The sequence below is a fragment of the Ciona intestinalis genome, chromosome 10, assembly GCF_000224145.3.
Source record: "Ciona intestinalis chromosome 10, KH, whole genome shotgun sequence".
NCBI lineage: Eukaryota > Metazoa > Chordata > Ascidiacea > Phlebobranchia > Cionidae > Ciona > Ciona intestinalis.
Window position 1 is genome coordinate 1,543,049 of NC_020175.2, and position 18,728 is coordinate 1,561,776.

The window sequence follows — 18,728 nt, forward strand, 5'->3', positions numbered from 1 at the left end:
TTCGATCGATTTCGTTACCTGATAATTACGAACACCCGTGATTATAACGAACACGCAACAAACATAAAACATCAAATCGCAGCTTTAACAACCTTTCTATCGCACAGGCGCCCGCACTATAGTCAGAAATATGCAAGATTTCGTAGCTTGAGTGACAGACGCGCGTAAAATATATTACGCCCGGAATTTCAATAAAATTAACCGATCACCGTCCGGATTTACTTCTACAATCAGATATGGAAACATTAGGGATTAGGCTATCGTGTAATTCGACACCTGCTGTAATTGCATAAGATCAAATTCGCCGACGTTGCGATTCGTTACTTGCGAGAGAGCAAATTTACAACGAACGAAAAATGATTAAAGAGAAAGCTACGCTGACTAGTCTCGTTATCTTTTAGTAGCTTCACTTTTTTCATTTTTTATATTTTTCGCTCTCGCGTGCAACATTATAGCAATAGCATAAGGCTCGGCGCTCGGCCCAGATTTCAGCCGAGCGCCGAGCGTCAAAAAAGGAGACGCTCGGGCACGAGCTTTTGAGTTCGGGCTCGGCTCGGCACATCCCTAATACAGAGCTTCAATCCCTGCAGAACGATGGTGTGAAAACGCCTAATTTGTAACTATGTATGGAACGTAAACGCTAACCCAAAACGTATAGCAACCTTTAGGAGAACGATAAGAAACGTTTTTTCTCAAAAATACAAGAATTGATTTTTCAAAATTAATTCTGTGCTTTATTATATTTTTTTGAATTGTCAATCAGTAAACGTATAATAGTACTAATTTGTGACATCACCCAAAAATGGTCATATATTTTGATTTTGAAAATATTGGGCAATATATGCTTTGTGTCCAATCTTCTCCCACTATATATGTATATTGTTTGTACCTCTTGTTTCGCATTAAACATTACAGTTTCTTTTAATAGTGACCTATGAAACCATTGTTGAGAGTTAAGCCTATGCGAAGAAGTAGGTACACAATTTTTTACTTGAAGATTTATACATCTAATACTAAAATCAAAGTTGGAGCAATATAGCAATACTTCAGTAAGTTGATAAAAACCTTTGGAGCTTGATAATCTTCATCGTTATAATCACTTGTTTCATCTGAAACTTCATTCTGTAGATTAATATATCACATAAGTAAAATGTATTGCTCTGCATGAAACATCAGTGTTTTCTATATTTTTATTTATACTATGCTACAATTACAAACATAGCAGTACACAAATGTTATAAACACCATTAGATCGTCAAAGTTATCATCTTCATCTGTTTCCTCTTCTGAAACTTTGCTCTGTAGAATAATGAATTTTCATACATGAAGCAACACTGTCTTCTATATAAAGTTTATTTACACACTGTTAACATTTTTCTTCACATATAAGGTAAACAATACACACATCTCTCTATTAAACAGCATTGCATTTTATCATTGTATTTTTTATTGTTCAAGTACTGCACAACTGAAAACCATTTATATTTAGCTTTTCATGAAATGATAAACTTCCATTAAGATTTATATGTTTATAAACCGTTTCCTAACCATTGTAACAAAGAAAGCTATACTAACATCGAAGGTTTTTTCTTGCTTCTTATATTCTGCAAGCCTCTGTGTTATTTTAGGTGTTCTCCTACTATATTTTGGCTTCTTTGCAACAACAGACATTTTAAAGTTTTTAAGCAAATGAACTGTGAACAAATATGACATTGTTGTAAAAAGGTTAAATAGGAAATAGGACTTTGATCAGCAAACACAGGTATCCAATTTGGTCACTTCATGAAGCTATAAAACTCATGCACAAATAAACAGAGAAGACATGACAAGTACAGATGGAACTACTAATATATTGTGCAGTTGCTCCAATTGAAGACCTTTTTACCTGCTTCACATATGCGTGGTCGTTAAATGACAGTCATTATACCATGGGTGTTTTGTTTCATATACCTCATACCAGCTTTCGAGTGACCACACTGTAACTGTGTGGTTGATTGTTTTTTTTGTTAAGTTTTTCGTTCTTATGGCTGTCAGTTTAAACAATCTATTATTGCCCACTGGGTTGGAGCAATTGCTGTTAAGTGTCTTGCCCAGAGATACACATGCCCACAATGGTAGAAGCGATGAGCTTTGAACCCATAACCTCTGCATTAGAGACATGAATGCACGCTGACCAAAACGACGATGGGCTGTGTTGTGTTTATTTACGCGTGTTGTTATGAACACATAAGGCTTATTATGAACATATCATACTGGAGTTGTAGAATTAACGGCTTGTAATTTAAGTTGTAACAACTTGTAATTTGTTAGAAAAGTAACTTTTAAAAGCCAAGACATTAAGTTGCCCGCGTATTTGCGTCGAATATTTTGCTTTAAAATGTCGGACGGGCGCGCATGCAGCCAACGGTGGGCCATGACGCACAGACAACCAAGAAAGAACTAAATCGTTAAAATAGTAAAACATAATATATTGATGTATTGCTTAGCCTTAATTTCAACCATTTTTACTTTACTAATTTTAACAGTATTCAGTATTATCTATTTAATAAACCTTGTGTTTAAAATCCTTTACAATCGGAAGACGGCATTTAACCACGTGACTAGAACACGACAAAGAAAATCTTAGTTTGTCTGTTATGCTTTTACGCCTAAAACACGCGTTTAAACTAAATTAAACCTAAATATAACTACTTCTCGGCCTTTATTTTTTTAACTCTTCAGTGTAACCCGTTTTAAATTTAATTTAAACTAGATAACTGCTTTTAACAAAAACAACGAGACTTTTGCAGACCGCGTTTTTTGAAGCGGCAGAAATGGCTAGCCTCTGTTTCATCAACCTTTCAACTATGACGTCATAATTCTTTCTGAATTCAAATATTACCACGTTTTATTCAATTCGGCGCCCCAAATATGTTATATCAATGTACAATTTAAGTTCAATTAATTTGGTTTCGTTGACAAATAGCAATAAAGCCGACGTATTTTTCAAACATACGTTGCCTATGTGCTAAAAGCTGAACTTCCTTAGTTTAGATAAAATACCTTTGCTTTTTAAAAAGCGATGTCTTTCACTAGAAAAAAACATTTCTTCATATTCTAATTAACTATGATTTCATTATACCCAAATATTCTACATCGATGCTACTTAACAGTTTATATAAATGTATCTTAATACGCCTTGGCTAAAATTTAGGTAAACAAAGCTGCATGTAAAATTACACTTACCATGTATCATTTTCTTCTCTGGTCTAGATAAACTATTCTTTCAAACTGACAGAGTATCTCTAAAAATCTACTTTAACCATTTTTATCTAGTAGTTTTTAAATCAAACAAGAAAAAGTGATCATTCATGTGCAAGGCAAGATGGTTGTAAGTAATAATGGGTCATACACATACATAAACCGAAACAATCATCATCTGTCTTATTTCATCAATACACTTATCTTTGCAGGGAAGGTATATAATAAAAACTTAAGATAAAAATTAAGTAACAGAACATTTTAGAATCCCTAAAATGTGCACAATCATTTCCTATGACTTTGTTAGTTTTAAATTTGCAGAACTTAAAATTCCTGTTGCAAGTTTGGTTCCAGATACTTGTTTGAGCATGTTGGTAGATGGTTTGGATGGTGGGGGTGTACTGAAGCCAGCTGCTTTATACATGCGGGCTATGTTACTACCGGCGGATGGGGGAGCTAATGATTTTATTTGTGGTTTGCTTTTTGTAGGAGCAAAGCTGAAATCATCTGCTGATTTTTTCTCGGCTATAGTTGTTGTGTATTTTGATGGATTATGTGGCATTGGAGCTACGGCTGCTGCTGGCTTGTTGAAGCCATATATTATACTTGATGAAGCACTACTTGGTTTTGAACCACTAGTGCTTCTAACAGCTCGAGGAATGTTAATTACCCCACTGGAAACCATAGGTACAGAACCCCAATCATCCTTGGATACCTATGAAAAGTGTTAAAAAATATGTTTTATTTTTTTTATTTATAATTCAGCAAATAACTAAAATGTAAAATATAATATATCTTAAAATATTCCTTTATAAATGAGAAATTTATCTATGTATTAGCTAATTAGCACATAGGTGAAATATATCTTTAAATATTTCTTTATAAATGAGAAATTTATCCATGTATTAGCTAATTAGCACATAGGTGAAATATATCTTTACCTGCACAGTAAGGTGAGAAACAAGAGTTGACAAACGGTGTGTGACGTGTGCCAGCACCATCTGTTCATCTGCATCTCGACGTACACGCACATTAATACTACCAACCATTGTTAACCCATTATGATATCGTTTCTTATTATTAACAGACAATGAGACTGTGTAAAATCTTTCGTTTCGAATTTCAAGGACACCATCTACAACCAAAATACATGCAATTCAGGTTTAAGATTAATAATGCACACTTCATTTTAGTTTATGTATGTACAAACTTATTTAAAGCAAAGATGAAGAATAAACGACATTTTAAAATCCTAACAAAAATATATTTTACAAACAATTTAATTAATCATAAATTAAACACTTTGAGCTAACATACACAATCAAAAACGGGTAATTCTAAAACAACGAAATAATGATTTACCTAAAGTTTGAGCTTCACTTAAAAGTTTATCCAGCTGCCCCAGTAAGTAAGGAGGAGTTGTGTTGAGCAACACTCGTGCACTGCACGAGGCAACAGGCCACATAGTACACAACGTGCACGTTGATATTAAAATCGCTGAGACTGTATCAGCGAAGTAATACAAACTGAAACATAAATTTAAAACCAAGAAGTTCATTTAAAAAACTAAAAACCAAAATCTTTCTAAAGTATAATTAGTTTTATTCTAATAAGTAAGCTATGTAAAACGGAATTTAATAAAAAATAATAGGTTGGGTTTAGAAATTACTGCAGTAGCTAAATAACCCACTAATGAACTTGATTTTAAAATGAATAATCCCCACACTATATGCTTTTTACATTCAATAAACCTTACTTCATTTGAATAAGAAGATTTGTCAAAAAAATCAGCGAAGCCCCAATAAACGAAGTAAGAAGAAAAGGGTTTATTCTTGGTAGCAATATCTTGCTTAAAGCTGGTATAATGCTACATAGTGTTTGGCTCATATCTGCCATGTGTTCTTGTAACACTGAAGATTGTGAAGCTATAATAACAAATTAGATTTTTAAAAAGGGTTAATCCACATACACAAAAAATACTATCGCTCCTTTCTATTATAAAGGGTGACAACATTTTATTTTAGAAGCTATTTTACTATACAAAAAGTTCCATGAAGCAAAGCAAATGGCCTATGATAAAAAGTTTTAGATAACTTTTGTAAACATTGATTTACTGTAACAAGGATCTAACCACTCCTGCTGTCACATACACCATAATGTTATTCATGTAGTGAAGTCATTGTCATAATAAGACCAATAACACAGTCACTTATTAACAAAATATTCCACGAGTTCATGGGAACGTACCATTTGTAATACACTGCAGCGGCTTGTTATTAACAGACAAAGTAATCATAACATGGAAAAGGAAGCCAACCAATAAACCAGGCAATAACCTTCCAATAGACACTTCTGGCTGGTCAATTATCCTATTAAAGAAAATATGAAATTAAATAAATATTCCAATTAAAGAGTCCGGACCACGCTCATACAAGTTGGTTTTAAGTTTAAATTTACACTTAATAAACACTATCTGTGGTATTTTTATATAAAAAAAATATTTGGTTTATCCAAAACACGTTTTAAAAATTGCCAAAAAATCCCCCTATTGTTGCGTCAGGCACTATGGCGTAAATTAAGTCACGAACTGTTTTAATCGATTAGCTGATTTAGGCTTTGCTGGTGGAAAATAAACAGAGTGTACCACCGACATAGCGTTTTCTGTTACTTTTAAATTAAGAAATGGTGTTGCCCTGGCCTGATTCTAGTTTAAAATTAATGTTTTTTTAAAATTGTTATATAAGTGTATTACAGTATTACACCATTTAAATTTGTCAGTTAACAATAACCAATAATGTAAAAATGTGTGATGTATAGTCACATAGAAGTATTTTATCTGATGAAGTGACATAAGAGAAGATGGTAGTCTACTAGCAGTAGTTATTAGGCCTTTCCAGCTAGAACCTGTACTACCAGCAAGTGTTGGGGAAGTAGACAGGCCAAGTTTACCTTCCATGAAAACAGGTGATGCTGAGCAAATCAAAAATACAAATTGGTGAGTTGACTAAGAATGGCCTTTATTAAACAGTATCGCTACACAGCTGATCAGGACTTTGTTAGATAGGTATGGGAGTCACTGGATAGGAAAACAGAAAGGTTCCATCAGTACTGATTAAAAGTATAAGCGACCAAAATTATAGTGAAAAAATTATTTTATCATTCACTTTTGAATGGTCTTTTTTTATACAAAATGGGATTCATGTAAGAGTTATGTTGTTTTAAACTAAGTACATTCAACATTACTGGGAATACACATTGGAGTTTTGGATTATTTTCAGTGTTTTGAACAAAGAACGCTTATACCAAATGAATCTGTTTCTTCTGCGGTCCACAGAGGGGCCATGGCCCACCCTTAAATTTTGAGTTTCAACTAAGGTTATTGGTGAAAAAACATACAAATAATATAATTTACTATTTCGATTTAGTGAAGCAAAGTCACTGAACTAGTACAAGTAGAACAATGATTTTGTCAAATCACAATTGGCATTGTCTGTGTTATGCTAAAATTTGACTAGTAAGTGTATATGCTTTCTCTGATTCTCCTAAACCAGTGGTGAAGTGTTACACGTGCTATAACAGTGGTGTTCAAATGGCGGACCTGATCCGGTTCCGGATCTTTTCAAGTTTTAGAATGGATCATCCAATGTAGTTTGGAAGAAAGGGCTAAAATACGACGCTATTATGGTGCAAAGAAACCACGTGTGAATCCATTTTATTTCGTACTAAACAGTCTACCTTGCTAGCTAAGAAAAACAAACCTCAAATTTTGTGACAAAAATGACTAGTGGTAGACGACGAATGGAGTTTTGAATGTAATGTAGATCGTTGTGTTTTCACACGGCGTAATTGTGAAAAATAAATGCTATTCAGAACGCTTTCCCTGTTTTGTGTTGTAATGAGGAATTTCAAACCCAAAACACAACTATAAGGGTGGTATGCAGAAAGTATACTTATACTTAAGTTTTTGCTTGATCTTAGTTTAGCTAAACGGAGATCATGCAAAAAACTTAAGTGGTATGCAGAAAGTATAATCAGTGATTCTTAGCTGATCTATGTTTATCTTTTTCGTGTTTGTGTCATAACAATGGACAAGAGAATTTCTCTCGAAAATTACTCCACGAAGAAGGCAATTCTCGGTAAAAATGGCGACAAAAATGTTTAATAAAAGTCAAAATCGAATTTGTTATTGTTTTTATACCTTAAACAGAATAGTAATCAATATAAACAGTAAAAATAGTATGGAAAAAGTAGCAGCAAGTCGGAGTAAGGTCAGTAAGCGGTTACCGAACTTTTGCGATCCGAAGCGTTTTTTTCTAAAATGGCCCAGACTCCGTTAAAACCTATAAAAAACGATCCAATACAATCTATTTGACATGGGTTTACAGAAATTAATCTTATTTCGCGTTACAAACTTTAAAAACTACCAATTTGCAACGCTGGCAGACACTTAAACAGCCGATTTCGCTGTTTAACTTTTTGACGATAATCGACAATCAAAAATCAGTAATTAACTTTGATTATACTTTCTGCATACCGTTTAAATCGTTGTTATGTCAACAATGAGATTTGATCTAAGATCAAAGTTGATTATACTTTCTGCATACCACCCTAAAACATTTGCCCCCACCAAAATTTTAGGCTTGCTAGGCCCTTGCAAGATTACTCGGCTTATGGTAAACTCCTAAAATATGGTAACTTTAAATACCGGTATAAATACTGGCCTATGGAAAAAAATGAAAAGAATTTCTAAATCTAAACCCTGGGAAGTGACGAAAACTAATTCTCCACTAAGCTTGGTAGGCTACTTTTTGTGGTTAGATACAGATCCCTAGGAAACAACTTCCAATAAGTTGATAAAGCCATTTAAAGTATTGTTATTACCTTAAAAAAACGTTTTGATTTGCTTATCTATCAAAACTGCACCAATAAACGATAAACCGCTGATGGCCGGGTTTTCCCCATGAACGAAATATTGTATTGTTACCTCACAGTGCCTGTGAGTGACGTTTTTACAACTTTAAAATTTGATTCTTTTAAACGTTCTTAAAGAGTACGGCCCACGGTTCTCATGGTTGCGCAGTTTTTTGCATAAGAATAAAGTTTTATGTCTACTGATACTAAATTAACAGCTAGTTTGTGAAAATTATGTTCAATTTAAAAGATATTAACGTTTAAAAAATTAAATTTTAAAGTTGTAAAAAACGTCACTCGCGGGCACTGTGACGTCACAACACAATATTTCGTTTATGGTGAAAACCCGGCCTACCAAGGTTTACGGTTTATTGGTGCAGTTTTGATAGATAAGCAAATCAAAGCGATTTGAAGGTATTAGCAATACTTTAAATAGCTTCAAATTTATTGGAAGTTGTTTCCTGGAAATCAGTGTATAACCACACAAAATAGCCTACCAAGCTTAGTGGAGAATGAGTTTTCGTGACTTTCCAGGGTTCAGATTTTAAATTCTTTTCGTTTTTTTCCCCATATGGCTTAGACTATATTTATATCTGTATTTAAAGATATCTTATAGCAGTTTACCATAAGCAGAGTAATCATGCCTGACTGGTGCTGTGTTTAAAATAGCAGCAAAACAAGAATGACTAAAGCCATAAAAAGTATATATATAGGTGTGTGTGTTTTCATTTTCAAAAGGAAAAGTGGGGCATAGAAAAAAGCAAGCAACATTACATTGGTATGCTGGTCATCTCATATTTGTAGTGTACATTTTCCTTCAGATGGTTTTACTATGATATGTTCCCATTAGGATATGCAAGGAAACTTGTTCGGAACAAGTAAGCAGCATTTATTTGGAGACCGCAGAAGAACACAGAAAGTGTATTTCTAGAAATGTTGAATAAAAACAACATGACTCTTGCATGAATCACATTTTGTATGAAACAAGACCATTCAAAACTGAATGATGAAATATTCTTGCAAATGTTGTTCAACTGTCACTATAATGTTGTTCACTTATACTTTTGATCAGTACTGATGGAACCTTTCTGTTTTCTTTTTCCAGTCATTCCTGTACCTATCTAACAAAGTTCTGATCAGCTGTAAAGCGATAATGTTTAAACAAAATAAACACCATAAACATGTGATTGACCATCTTTTTGGTATGAAGGCCAACAACAAATACTATATTAGTGAAAACTGATTTCGCTAAATTTGTATTCCATGCTCGGGTCTCAGTCAAGAATATCATATTTGCAACACATATGTGTTTACACAAATTTTAGCAAATTCAGAAAGACAGTGCAACACTTTAACCAACAGACTTATTAAATGTCACATTTTATTATTAAATGCTATTCTTAGTCAACCCACCAAATTGTATTTTTGATTTTCCTAACTTGGCCTGTCTACTACCCCAACACTTGCTGGAAGTACAGGTTCAAGTAGGTATTGCCAGTGGACTAGGATCTTCACTTATGTCACTTCTTGAGATAAAATACTTCTACCTGACTATACATCACACACTTTCACATTATTGTTAATAACAAATTTAAATAATCTAATACTGTAATACACTTACAAACAATTTAAAAAAACACATTAATTTTAAACTAAAATCAGGCCACGGCAATACCTACGCATATTTCTTAACTTAAAAGTAACAGAAAACACTATGTCGACGGTACATTCTGTTTTGCTGCAAACATAAATTCATTTTCTGCTAGCAAAGTCTAAATCAGCTGATCGATTAGAACAGATTGTGACGCAATTTACGTCATAGTGCCCGCGAGTGACGCAACAATAGGCGGATTTTTTGGTACTTTTTAAAACGTTTTTTTTTGGCCAAACTAACTATTTTTTTCACAAAAAATACCACAGATAGTATTAATTAAGTGTAAATTTTCTTTTAAAACCAACTTGTATGAGCGTCGTCCAGACACTTTAACTTTTAAATTAAAAAAAATTTTCACAAACTAGCTGTTAATTTAGCATCAGCAGACAAAACTTTATTCTTATGCAAAAAATGCATAACCATGAGAAATGTGGGCCTCTCCTTAAATGTCGACAATATCCTATGCATTTTCTACTTGATTTTTAAAAATAATAAAGTTGTGCGACAGTCTGCAATCTTTGAATGAATTTATGCTCATGAATGTAATAGAATTAATTTCGCATAGCAAGGCAACTCGTTACAACATCGTAACAAGGGTGTACTGTTTAATACACCCCAACACTGATGCACGCCAACAAGTTACCACCTAAATAACTTTGTAGGCCATTCATTTTAGGTAGATATTTCTTTTATTAATGCTGATTGACAATTAAGGAAAGCCATATATAAACACTGAATCACAGCAATTGCCATGTATTGTCGATAATGTTAGCAGCATTAAATCAGCGAAAACCAGGCCAACCACTGTGCCATCAACCCACTCACCTGATTATACATTCCTTCAAAATAAAAATTGATCCTAAGCTAGCAAGGACAACAGAAGAAAACACAGAAACAACTTCTATCCGCTCATAATTGAAAACAATTGTTCCTTCCTCTGATTGGCTTATTTGATTGGCAGTAGACCAAATAGAAATCATACAAGTAATTAAAGTGAAAAAATCAAACACTGTCAAGTAAGCAAAGGAACGTAATGCTGAAATAAAAAGTGAAAAATAATGTGGTAAACTATAATTATACCAAGTAATAAGTATTGTATATGTACATAGGGAGGTCATTTTAAACCGATCACTACAGCAATCAAATATGTATTTTTAAGTCTTCTATCCAAATGTCAACCATGGATACAGCATATACCTAAAAACACACCCTTTTTAACTAGCACAATCATTTAATTTATATGAACAAATATTTTATTTCAAAGACTTACCTAAACTATTGGTGGATTTACACCATGATAAGAGGATAAAAATGATCAACAAGTTAAAAATAATAAATGCTAAAGTTCTTCTAGCACTTCTAAGTGAAAGCAAAGGTTGCACTGTATGTTTCAACTGGCCATAGATCCTGCTTCTACGTTTTTTGAAGGGGTGAATGGGACTCTAAACAAAAGAGTAGAGAAAGTGTTCGTTAAAATGATTTATACAATAAAGGAGAAACCTATTAGGGATGTGCTGGAGTCGTAAAAGCTTGGGTTCGCCGAGCGCCAGCTTCAACGAAAGGCTCGGCACGAGCACATGTGATGTCATTAAGGAGAAAGGCATACGAGAATACGTTCCTATTCAGCCGAAAAACGTCGCTAATCAAAATAATACAAGGCACGTGGTTTGCGGTTAAAAAGACGTCTCGTTTCGTAATTTCCAGTATTGCAAATTGTAAAATTCATATAAAAAATATTTAATTAAAACTATTTATAACTGATGTAGCCAGTGTGACAACCAGCGGGTTCAAAAAGTGTATGTCATGCAGATATTTACGTCCAGTCAACGTTATTTCTGACGCTATACAAACGCTTTAGATATTGGTTTTGCACACTAATATATCTGATAAACCATTACGATTGTTACATTACAAACGAGATTGTTATAAAACAATCGTGTTTTGTTCGCTTCCATACAATCTGTAGTTTTTGTATAATTTTTGTTTCTGATGATTAGTTTAAAAAATGCAGGTAAATTGCGATTATGTGAATTTTAATAGCTGCAAATATAATAGCGAAGAGCGACGCTATCAGTAAATTGGAACCAACAGAGATTGTAATATGATATTACAAAATATCGTCCGGATCAAGCTTGGATAGAAGCCAAAAAACATAGTTTGTTGGCACCGCACGAGAACCAGAGTTTCATTACATCATTTTTAACGAGATTAAATTGACAACGATTGCATTGTTGGTTAGGTGTGGAATGTATGCTACCGCATGCGTCTTCCTTTATTTCCTACGCCGGCGCAGAGCATAAAAATGTGACACTCATACACGATGTTTCTATCTCGTTGTTGGTTGGGCAGTGGGCACATTCTTCCCGATTGTTATATTTTATATTATGAAACGTCATAATTAATAGTTATGTTGTAATAGGACAAGTAACATAACAATTGAATGAAAAAATGTTCCGATTCCTAGGGAAACAATGTAATATTTATACCCATTATAAAGATATGGGAATTCGATTATAAAGATATGGAAACATTGGGCGCTCGTGTAATTCGACACCGGCTGTAATTTGATACCGCAAATTTGCTGACGTTGCGATTCCTTACTTGCGAGAGAGCAAATTCACAATGAACGAAAACTGATATACACAAACATATGAGCATAGAATTATTGTAGTGGGCCTACATCAATAATAAACAAACTTAACAATATTTTTAAAGAACATTTACAGTCAATCTTGACTTGTGAGACAATCCACTTCCCGACAAGTCAAAATCTGTGAATATAAACTTGTTATAACATTTTTATATATATATGTATAAATTGTTATGTTTTTTTGGAGCAAACCCTAAAAACAACATTACATAAATGTATGTTGTTTAAATCATTGCAATTACTTATTTATATGCATTAGATTACAAGTAGTGATTAAATGAATTATCATACCAATTCAACACTAGCTATACTTTGTAAATAAACTTACCAAATTCTGGATCTATAGATACAGTTGTGTAGGAAGACATGATGTTTGGTCCTATCTCTTAATAAAAATAACATACAAAGATGATTAATGGAAGAAAGTATTATATATAAATAGGCCTATATATATAATGTAGACTATTACAAATAACTCTAACACGGCAATGTTGAATTTGGTGCTAACTGAAGTAGTTTTATGATGGAAAACCAACGGCCCCAAGTAGGGATGCACATTACAGAATTTCGAATCCGTGTACAAAAGGATTCGAATCTAATTACGGGATTCGGTATTCTGTTTAATGACGTCATTACACGTCATCTCATATACTATGTTAACAATTTTTGAAACTTATTAATTTAAAAAAAAAATATTTTTGTGTTTGTGGGACTTTCGAGAGTAAACGTTTCGTAACGTCTTTCCATAGCCTGCTATACGTTTCATGACGCAAAAACTACTCAATAGTACAATTTTTGATCATTTTACAACTCAAGATCCAACAAGGCTGTTATGAAAGGGTCAATAAACTGACTTTTGTGGGTAAAATTTTTTTTTCCTATAAATATAAAAAGATTCGAAATTCTAGATTCGGAATTCTAGATTCGAATTAAAGTATTCTAGGATATCCTAGAATACCTAATTATTCTGTAATGTGCATCCCTAGCCCCAAGTACACTTATATAAAGTTATATCTCAATTATTTGGCCCTTGACGAAACAAGTACTATTATAACAAGGTAATGGTTTGGGTAAACCAAATATCACGTGATACGAGCCAAAATGACTAATTGGATAATAGTCAGATTGAGTAATGACCAGTTCAGATGAAATCGTGATTTGAAACTGTGCTAAATGCGAAAGACTAAAAGTATATTTTTTTACTTGGTAGATATTTAAACTCTTTTAAGTAAAATAAATAATAAAATAGAGGAAGGCATGGAATCAATTTAAAGCAGAGCTCGCACACTTATGCTAAAATTATTGCCAAAACAAAATATTTGCAACATTATAGAGTTTTCAACATGATATCACAGCAACACATCCAACAAAAATCGTAAAAACCCCACAAAAATGGTCCATAAAATAGAATCTTCGTGTTCTTCAAACACCAACTCTGAATCGGGATTTTGATTTGAAGGTTTTAGTGGTACTTTTGCTTTTAAGTCATCAGGGTGACTTTTTGACTGTGGATCTAAGTACACACTTAAACTAAATGAGCTTTTATAGTGATGAATATAGCCATATACGCCAATACCAATGGGCCGTGGCTGGAAGCTCTGTACTGAAACAATGTCCTCACTACAAGTGTCTGATTTCATCGTATAATCTTCCCAAGTTGGTTTCTCGGTTTCAGTTGACAGATAGAGGTCTGCATCTCCTTCATGTGAATGTAGTTTAACAACCACATCACCTTCTAAGGTAAGCCGGAAATAAGTAAAATTCTCAGCCCCAACATACCCATAAAATGTTTGTACATGAATTAAATCATTACCAAGTGCATTAGACAACAGAAATAACAATGCAGTTAATGTAAATATCAGTTTCCTTAATACAACACTGGTCATGCCTGACAAACTTTGAGACAAAAAGTCTGTGAAATGTTAAACACATTTTTTTCAATTTTTTAAACATACAATAACTATACTAAATAGTTATTTATTAAAAATATATTACATAATTGCAGTACATAATATTACATAATTGCAGTAAAGTATATACACACATCAATACTAAATTAATATTTATCTAGCTGGATACATGGAAATTCCTCTCAAATTCTTGTATCTGTCCGATTTTGATGCACTTTCCTATATTGTCGAAAAACCTCGTGGCTAGTACAAAATAAAAGAACGAACTAACTTTGATCGAAACACATACAACTAAGGTTCCTTCTACGTAAAAGTAACGACTAACGAGTTATACATAGCAAACCCAACGTCGGCAAACCTTACTCACGTCATAGTAAGGTGTCTATGCGACTATGCTCACATTATCTCGTCAACGTTTTGTGTTTCGGGGACGAAAACATTTCACTTTGATCATTCATGCGTAACAAAGGGCAAAATTGTTTACCGATGTCCTTGTATTGTTGTTCATCAATTTTTAAGTTGTGACTTCAGAAATTGCCGCGTAACTAGTTTACATCGGGTATCTTAGCAATCAACAGCTGTTTGTTGATTTCATTGGTAATTTTACACCGAGTCCGCAACGTTTGAGAAAAAAATCTTATTTTCGATTCCCATTACAGTTTTACTTTTATTATTCGTACGTTCTCGATTTGTTTGTCCCTTTTTAACTTTTTTCAAGCGTAAAGTTGGTAGAGCTGTATAAGATTCGTTTACTTTTACGTTGTAATGCGAAGCAGTGAGCGTCGGCGTAAAAAGGAACTGAACCATGGACCAAGTTACAACAGATTACATGGAGCACCTCCAAGTGCTCGGTTAAGAGCAAGCGCATCTTCGCCATCGTTTTCAGGGACACGACCCAGAGTTCGATTTGACGAGGGACCTCACGAAGTTCGTACTATTGGTAATAAATTTATAATGTTGTTCTTATAGTAATGTAAATGAGGTAATTTGTTAGGTAATGGGGAATTCTGTCCCAATGTCACACAAGAAACTTGTTGTAATTGCCATCTCACGAAGCGTGAATCGCCAGCACAAATGCACGGTTGACGTGTGTTTATGTAATCCTTGTAAGCAATATAGAGCCAAAAAACGCCTAAAGCACATGTTTTAACACTTAAAATATAAATTTCGTTTTATCGAATGAAATCTAGGAGTTTATGTAGAAATTAGTAATATGACTAGTTTTCAGCGTACAGTGTGAATTAACAGGTTATTTTTCCCTGGCAGTCAATACTAGCAAGTAACAGCAGTCAGCTTAGTTTTTCAGAATAGTATATGCTTATCACTACGTATCTACAAAACAATAGGAACTTTATTTATATTACCACATGGCTGGATTTGCAGCTCCAAACTGCTTAAATACTGGCAGAAAAGGTGTTCTCATGTTTTCAAATATCTTAAAGGACCCGTGGTTGTCCTCAATGTCACTACAATATTAGGAAAGTTTTACAAAGATACCTTATGTTCTTAGTGGCAAAGTGCTTAGCATGCCTGCCTCCGACACATAGATGATGGATTCAAGGCTGGTCGCTGCTATCATTGTGGGCATATGGGTCTTTGGGCAGGACACTTAACAGCAATTGCATCAACCCAGTGGTCGCTAATTGGTTGTCCAAAAAAACACTAATGGGTTGCCCAATAATAAATAATAATAAACCCATTTTATGACGTAGCAATCCTAACTTCATTTTCACGCCAAATAAACCGACCACATTGATGCATTTTGTACGTAAATAATTCTCTGTGTGGTCAAGAGAATCAAGATTAAAGTCTACAAAGACATCTCTTATTACTTATTAGTATTTGTAAACTAATGAAAATAGATATATTAACAATGATATTTAATCTGTGAAATGCTTGATCACAAACATTAAGAAACAAAGTAACCGGTATTCAAACATATGTTGGCTAAATAATCCACATGTGAATCGCCATTATGACGCAAACTATCAATGTGTGAATTGCTATTATGTCGTAATTAAAGGTTTAAACAACTGCTATTATGATGCAATAAATCCATGTGTAAATCCATACTATTGCGTAATAAATAGGCTGTCTGGTGGGGAAAACACCATATATAAACATAAAGCAGTGTTGGAAACGATTTAGACCGTTTATTTCCGCGATATTTTGTTCTAGAAACCTATTACTTACGACGGATGGGTTTTCGTTTGTATGACAACCACACACTCGCGCGGGCTCAATGAATGCCGCATAGCTATTGTGACGTCACTCGCCGGGCACTCGGACTCGACCGGGTAATGTTTCTCATTACCCTGACTCAGTGTTGCGATTGGTTACCAGGTGTCGCCAAGCGCAACTTTTAGAAAGTATTCATCGTAAAGAGACAATCCTTTACCCTACTAACTTTGCCTTTACTTAATGGCAGATGTGAAAAAGTAAACATTCAACCTGTTTTTAAGCACCTGCAGGCTAAATAATGAAGTGTAAGTCCCTATTATGACGCAATGAATTGACGTGTGAATTGCTATTATGTTGTAATTAACTGCCAGGTCAAACAGTCGCTATTATGATGCAATGAATCCACGTGTGAATTCCTAATATTTCGTAACAAACACACTGCTGGCTAAGGAAAATATCTTAAATATAAAGAATCAATACTTCTGGAACAGATTTAGGTTGATTATTACGGCCCAAAGCCCTAAATCGTTTAGAATGCGATGCAGTGATGAAACATTGTCTGTTTAGCAGTAATATTGTTTGTTTAACTGAAATCTTATGCAGTAATAGAGAGAGAATAAACCAAACCCGCGTTGCAACTATAAGTAATGTAAAAAAATATTTCGGCAATAGGAATCACACTATACAACGAACGTTTGGTTAGTTAGTTAAAAAGTTCCTGTGAGGCAATAATTGAATAAGAAAGTCGGTATTATGACGTAAATAATCAATGTGTGAATCCCTACTATGTTGTAACAAACATTCGGTTTGTCTGGAGTAAATCCTGCGTAAATAACTTTATTACGAGTAGCATAGAATATATACCATAGATTAATGTTTCTATCGCGGGCGAATGCAAGTGGTGAATTAAAGCTTAAGAGTTGATGAGTAGTTGTCCTGAAGAATGTTTTACCAAAACATAAAATGACGTATTTTTAAATGCATCCAAAACAATCTTGGTCAGATTTTCCTGTGAGTAATTTGGCATTTAATCGAAAATGAAGAGCGTTTTAATGAGAGATGACGATTTAGGATACAAAATAGACAACAACGAATCATTTTATGGGGACCGTGGCTCGCGCCGAAACTCGGTTTCGTTTTTGACGTCGCTCAACTTAACAGTTATTGCCGCGACAAAAAATGTAAATAACTTAAATTGGAAAAATTTGTTGCCGAGCATTGCTAGCGAAAAAACGGCTTAATCGCAGCTCTGCCCGGACATGCCGAATTTTAATTTCTTCCCATGCCTAATCAACATATCCATTCAACAGATTCACAACAACAACCAAAATCAACGTTTGTGAATTTCTTCGGAGATCATAGAGCGCCCTCAAGTGATGTAGAGTTGGAGGAAGTAATGCGGCATTATGGGATTAATGATGCCGATTCAAATAACATTCCATCCTCTTCACCACTACCTAAACCAACTCCATCAAATGGTGTTTGTTTCAATTATATCTTGTAACCGATTAAACATACCTCTAGATATTAGGATGTTCTTAAAGAGTTTCGTTCAACAAAATCAAATGTTATACAAAGCAATATTCATATTGCGTACATTTATTACTTGTTTATTTGGCATTCAATTCTTAAACCTAATAATGTATCTACATCTTCCTAAAATTGTATTCCACACACAGAACATAACCAAAGGCTTGCATCTGTTGCTGTGAGTGTTTCAAGTGGTCTCGGAAACTTTCTACTTGCTTTCCCATGTCAGGTTCTCAGACGGCAGTGCCAGGTATGTATCAAAGAACAAACAAATTTTCTATATATATAGTTTTATATAGGGAAGTGCCAATTTACAAAAGATTCGGGTTCGTACGAACCCGAATAAACAGAAACGCTATTCGCACGAACCCGAATAGATTCGCGTGTGACGTCAGCAACAAAGTGTGACGTCAGCAACTTCACGGTCTCTTGCGTCACGTATGTTGTTGAGCTACTTAGAGTTGGCACTTTTGTTCACTTAATGCACAGCGCTAACTTGTTCATAAACGTAAACCCATTCGTATACCTAATTCAACTCGTTCGTAATAAACTAGGTCAAAGCGTCTGATCACGCGTCCACCGCATGTCATGTTTATCAGGCGCGTGTAACGTCGAGGTTACTTTAGGTCACTTACGAGTCAACGTGATACAA

General features: G+C 34.1%; 3 protein-coding genes and 1 long non-coding RNA gene across 6 annotated transcripts in view; 2 read left to right on the forward strand and 2 right to left on the reverse strand.

The window, feature by feature from the left end:
• zf(c2h2)-128 (zinc finger (C2H2)-128) overlaps positions 1-1,690 on the reverse strand; it is a 15,753-nt gene extending 14,063 nt beyond the window's left edge. For both annotated transcript variants that reach the window (XM_002123332.5, XM_026836425.1), the window contains exons 1-3: positions 1,576-1,690; positions 1,246-1,299; positions 1,066-1,122 (exon numbers count right to left, since the gene is read on the reverse strand). In XM_002123332.5, coding sequence (XP_002123368.3) covers positions 1,066-1,122; positions 1,246-1,299; positions 1,576-1,671 — 207 coding nt within the window. In that variant the 5' untranslated portion in view covers positions 1,672-1,690. The remainder of the gene's footprint in view (positions 1-1,065; positions 1,123-1,245; positions 1,300-1,575) is intronic.
• A 1,660-nt stretch (positions 1,691-3,350) lies between these two features.
• Positions 3,351-13,096, reverse strand: LOC100176913 (zinc transporter 6). Its single transcript, XM_002121283.4, has 9 exons — positions 12,784-13,096; positions 12,530-12,576; positions 11,076-11,247; positions 10,631-10,841; positions 5,488-5,609; positions 4,997-5,165; positions 4,603-4,766; positions 4,182-4,375; positions 3,351-3,955 (listed from the first exon to the last, which is right to left on the reverse strand). Exons 1-9 carry the CDS (start codon positions 12,821-12,823, stop codon positions 3,533-3,535), a joined length of 1,542 nt encoding a protein of 513 aa, XP_002121319.1. The 5' UTR covers positions 12,824-13,096; the 3' UTR covers positions 3,351-3,532.
• On the forward strand, positions 7,326-9,488 carry LOC113474626. Its single transcript, XR_003396313.1, has 2 exons — positions 7,326-8,929; positions 9,002-9,488. It is a non-coding gene; the product is annotated as an uncharacterized LOC113474626 (long non-coding RNA).
• Positions 13,097-14,923: 1,827 nt separating the features above from the next.
• The window catches only part of LOC100181569 (solute carrier family 25 member 46), a 10,069-nt gene continuing 6,264 nt past the window's right edge, over positions 14,924-18,728 (forward strand). For both annotated transcript variants that reach the window (XR_003396312.1, XM_026836440.1), the window contains exons 1-3: positions 14,924-15,305; positions 17,857-18,024; positions 18,226-18,326. Coding sequence is in view for 1 of the 2 variants with exons in the window: in XM_026836440.1 (XP_026692241.1) it covers positions 15,131-15,305; positions 17,857-18,024; positions 18,226-18,326 (444 nt within the window). In the remaining variant the exon portion in view is untranslated. The remainder of the gene's footprint in view (positions 15,306-17,856; positions 18,025-18,225; positions 18,327-18,728) is intronic.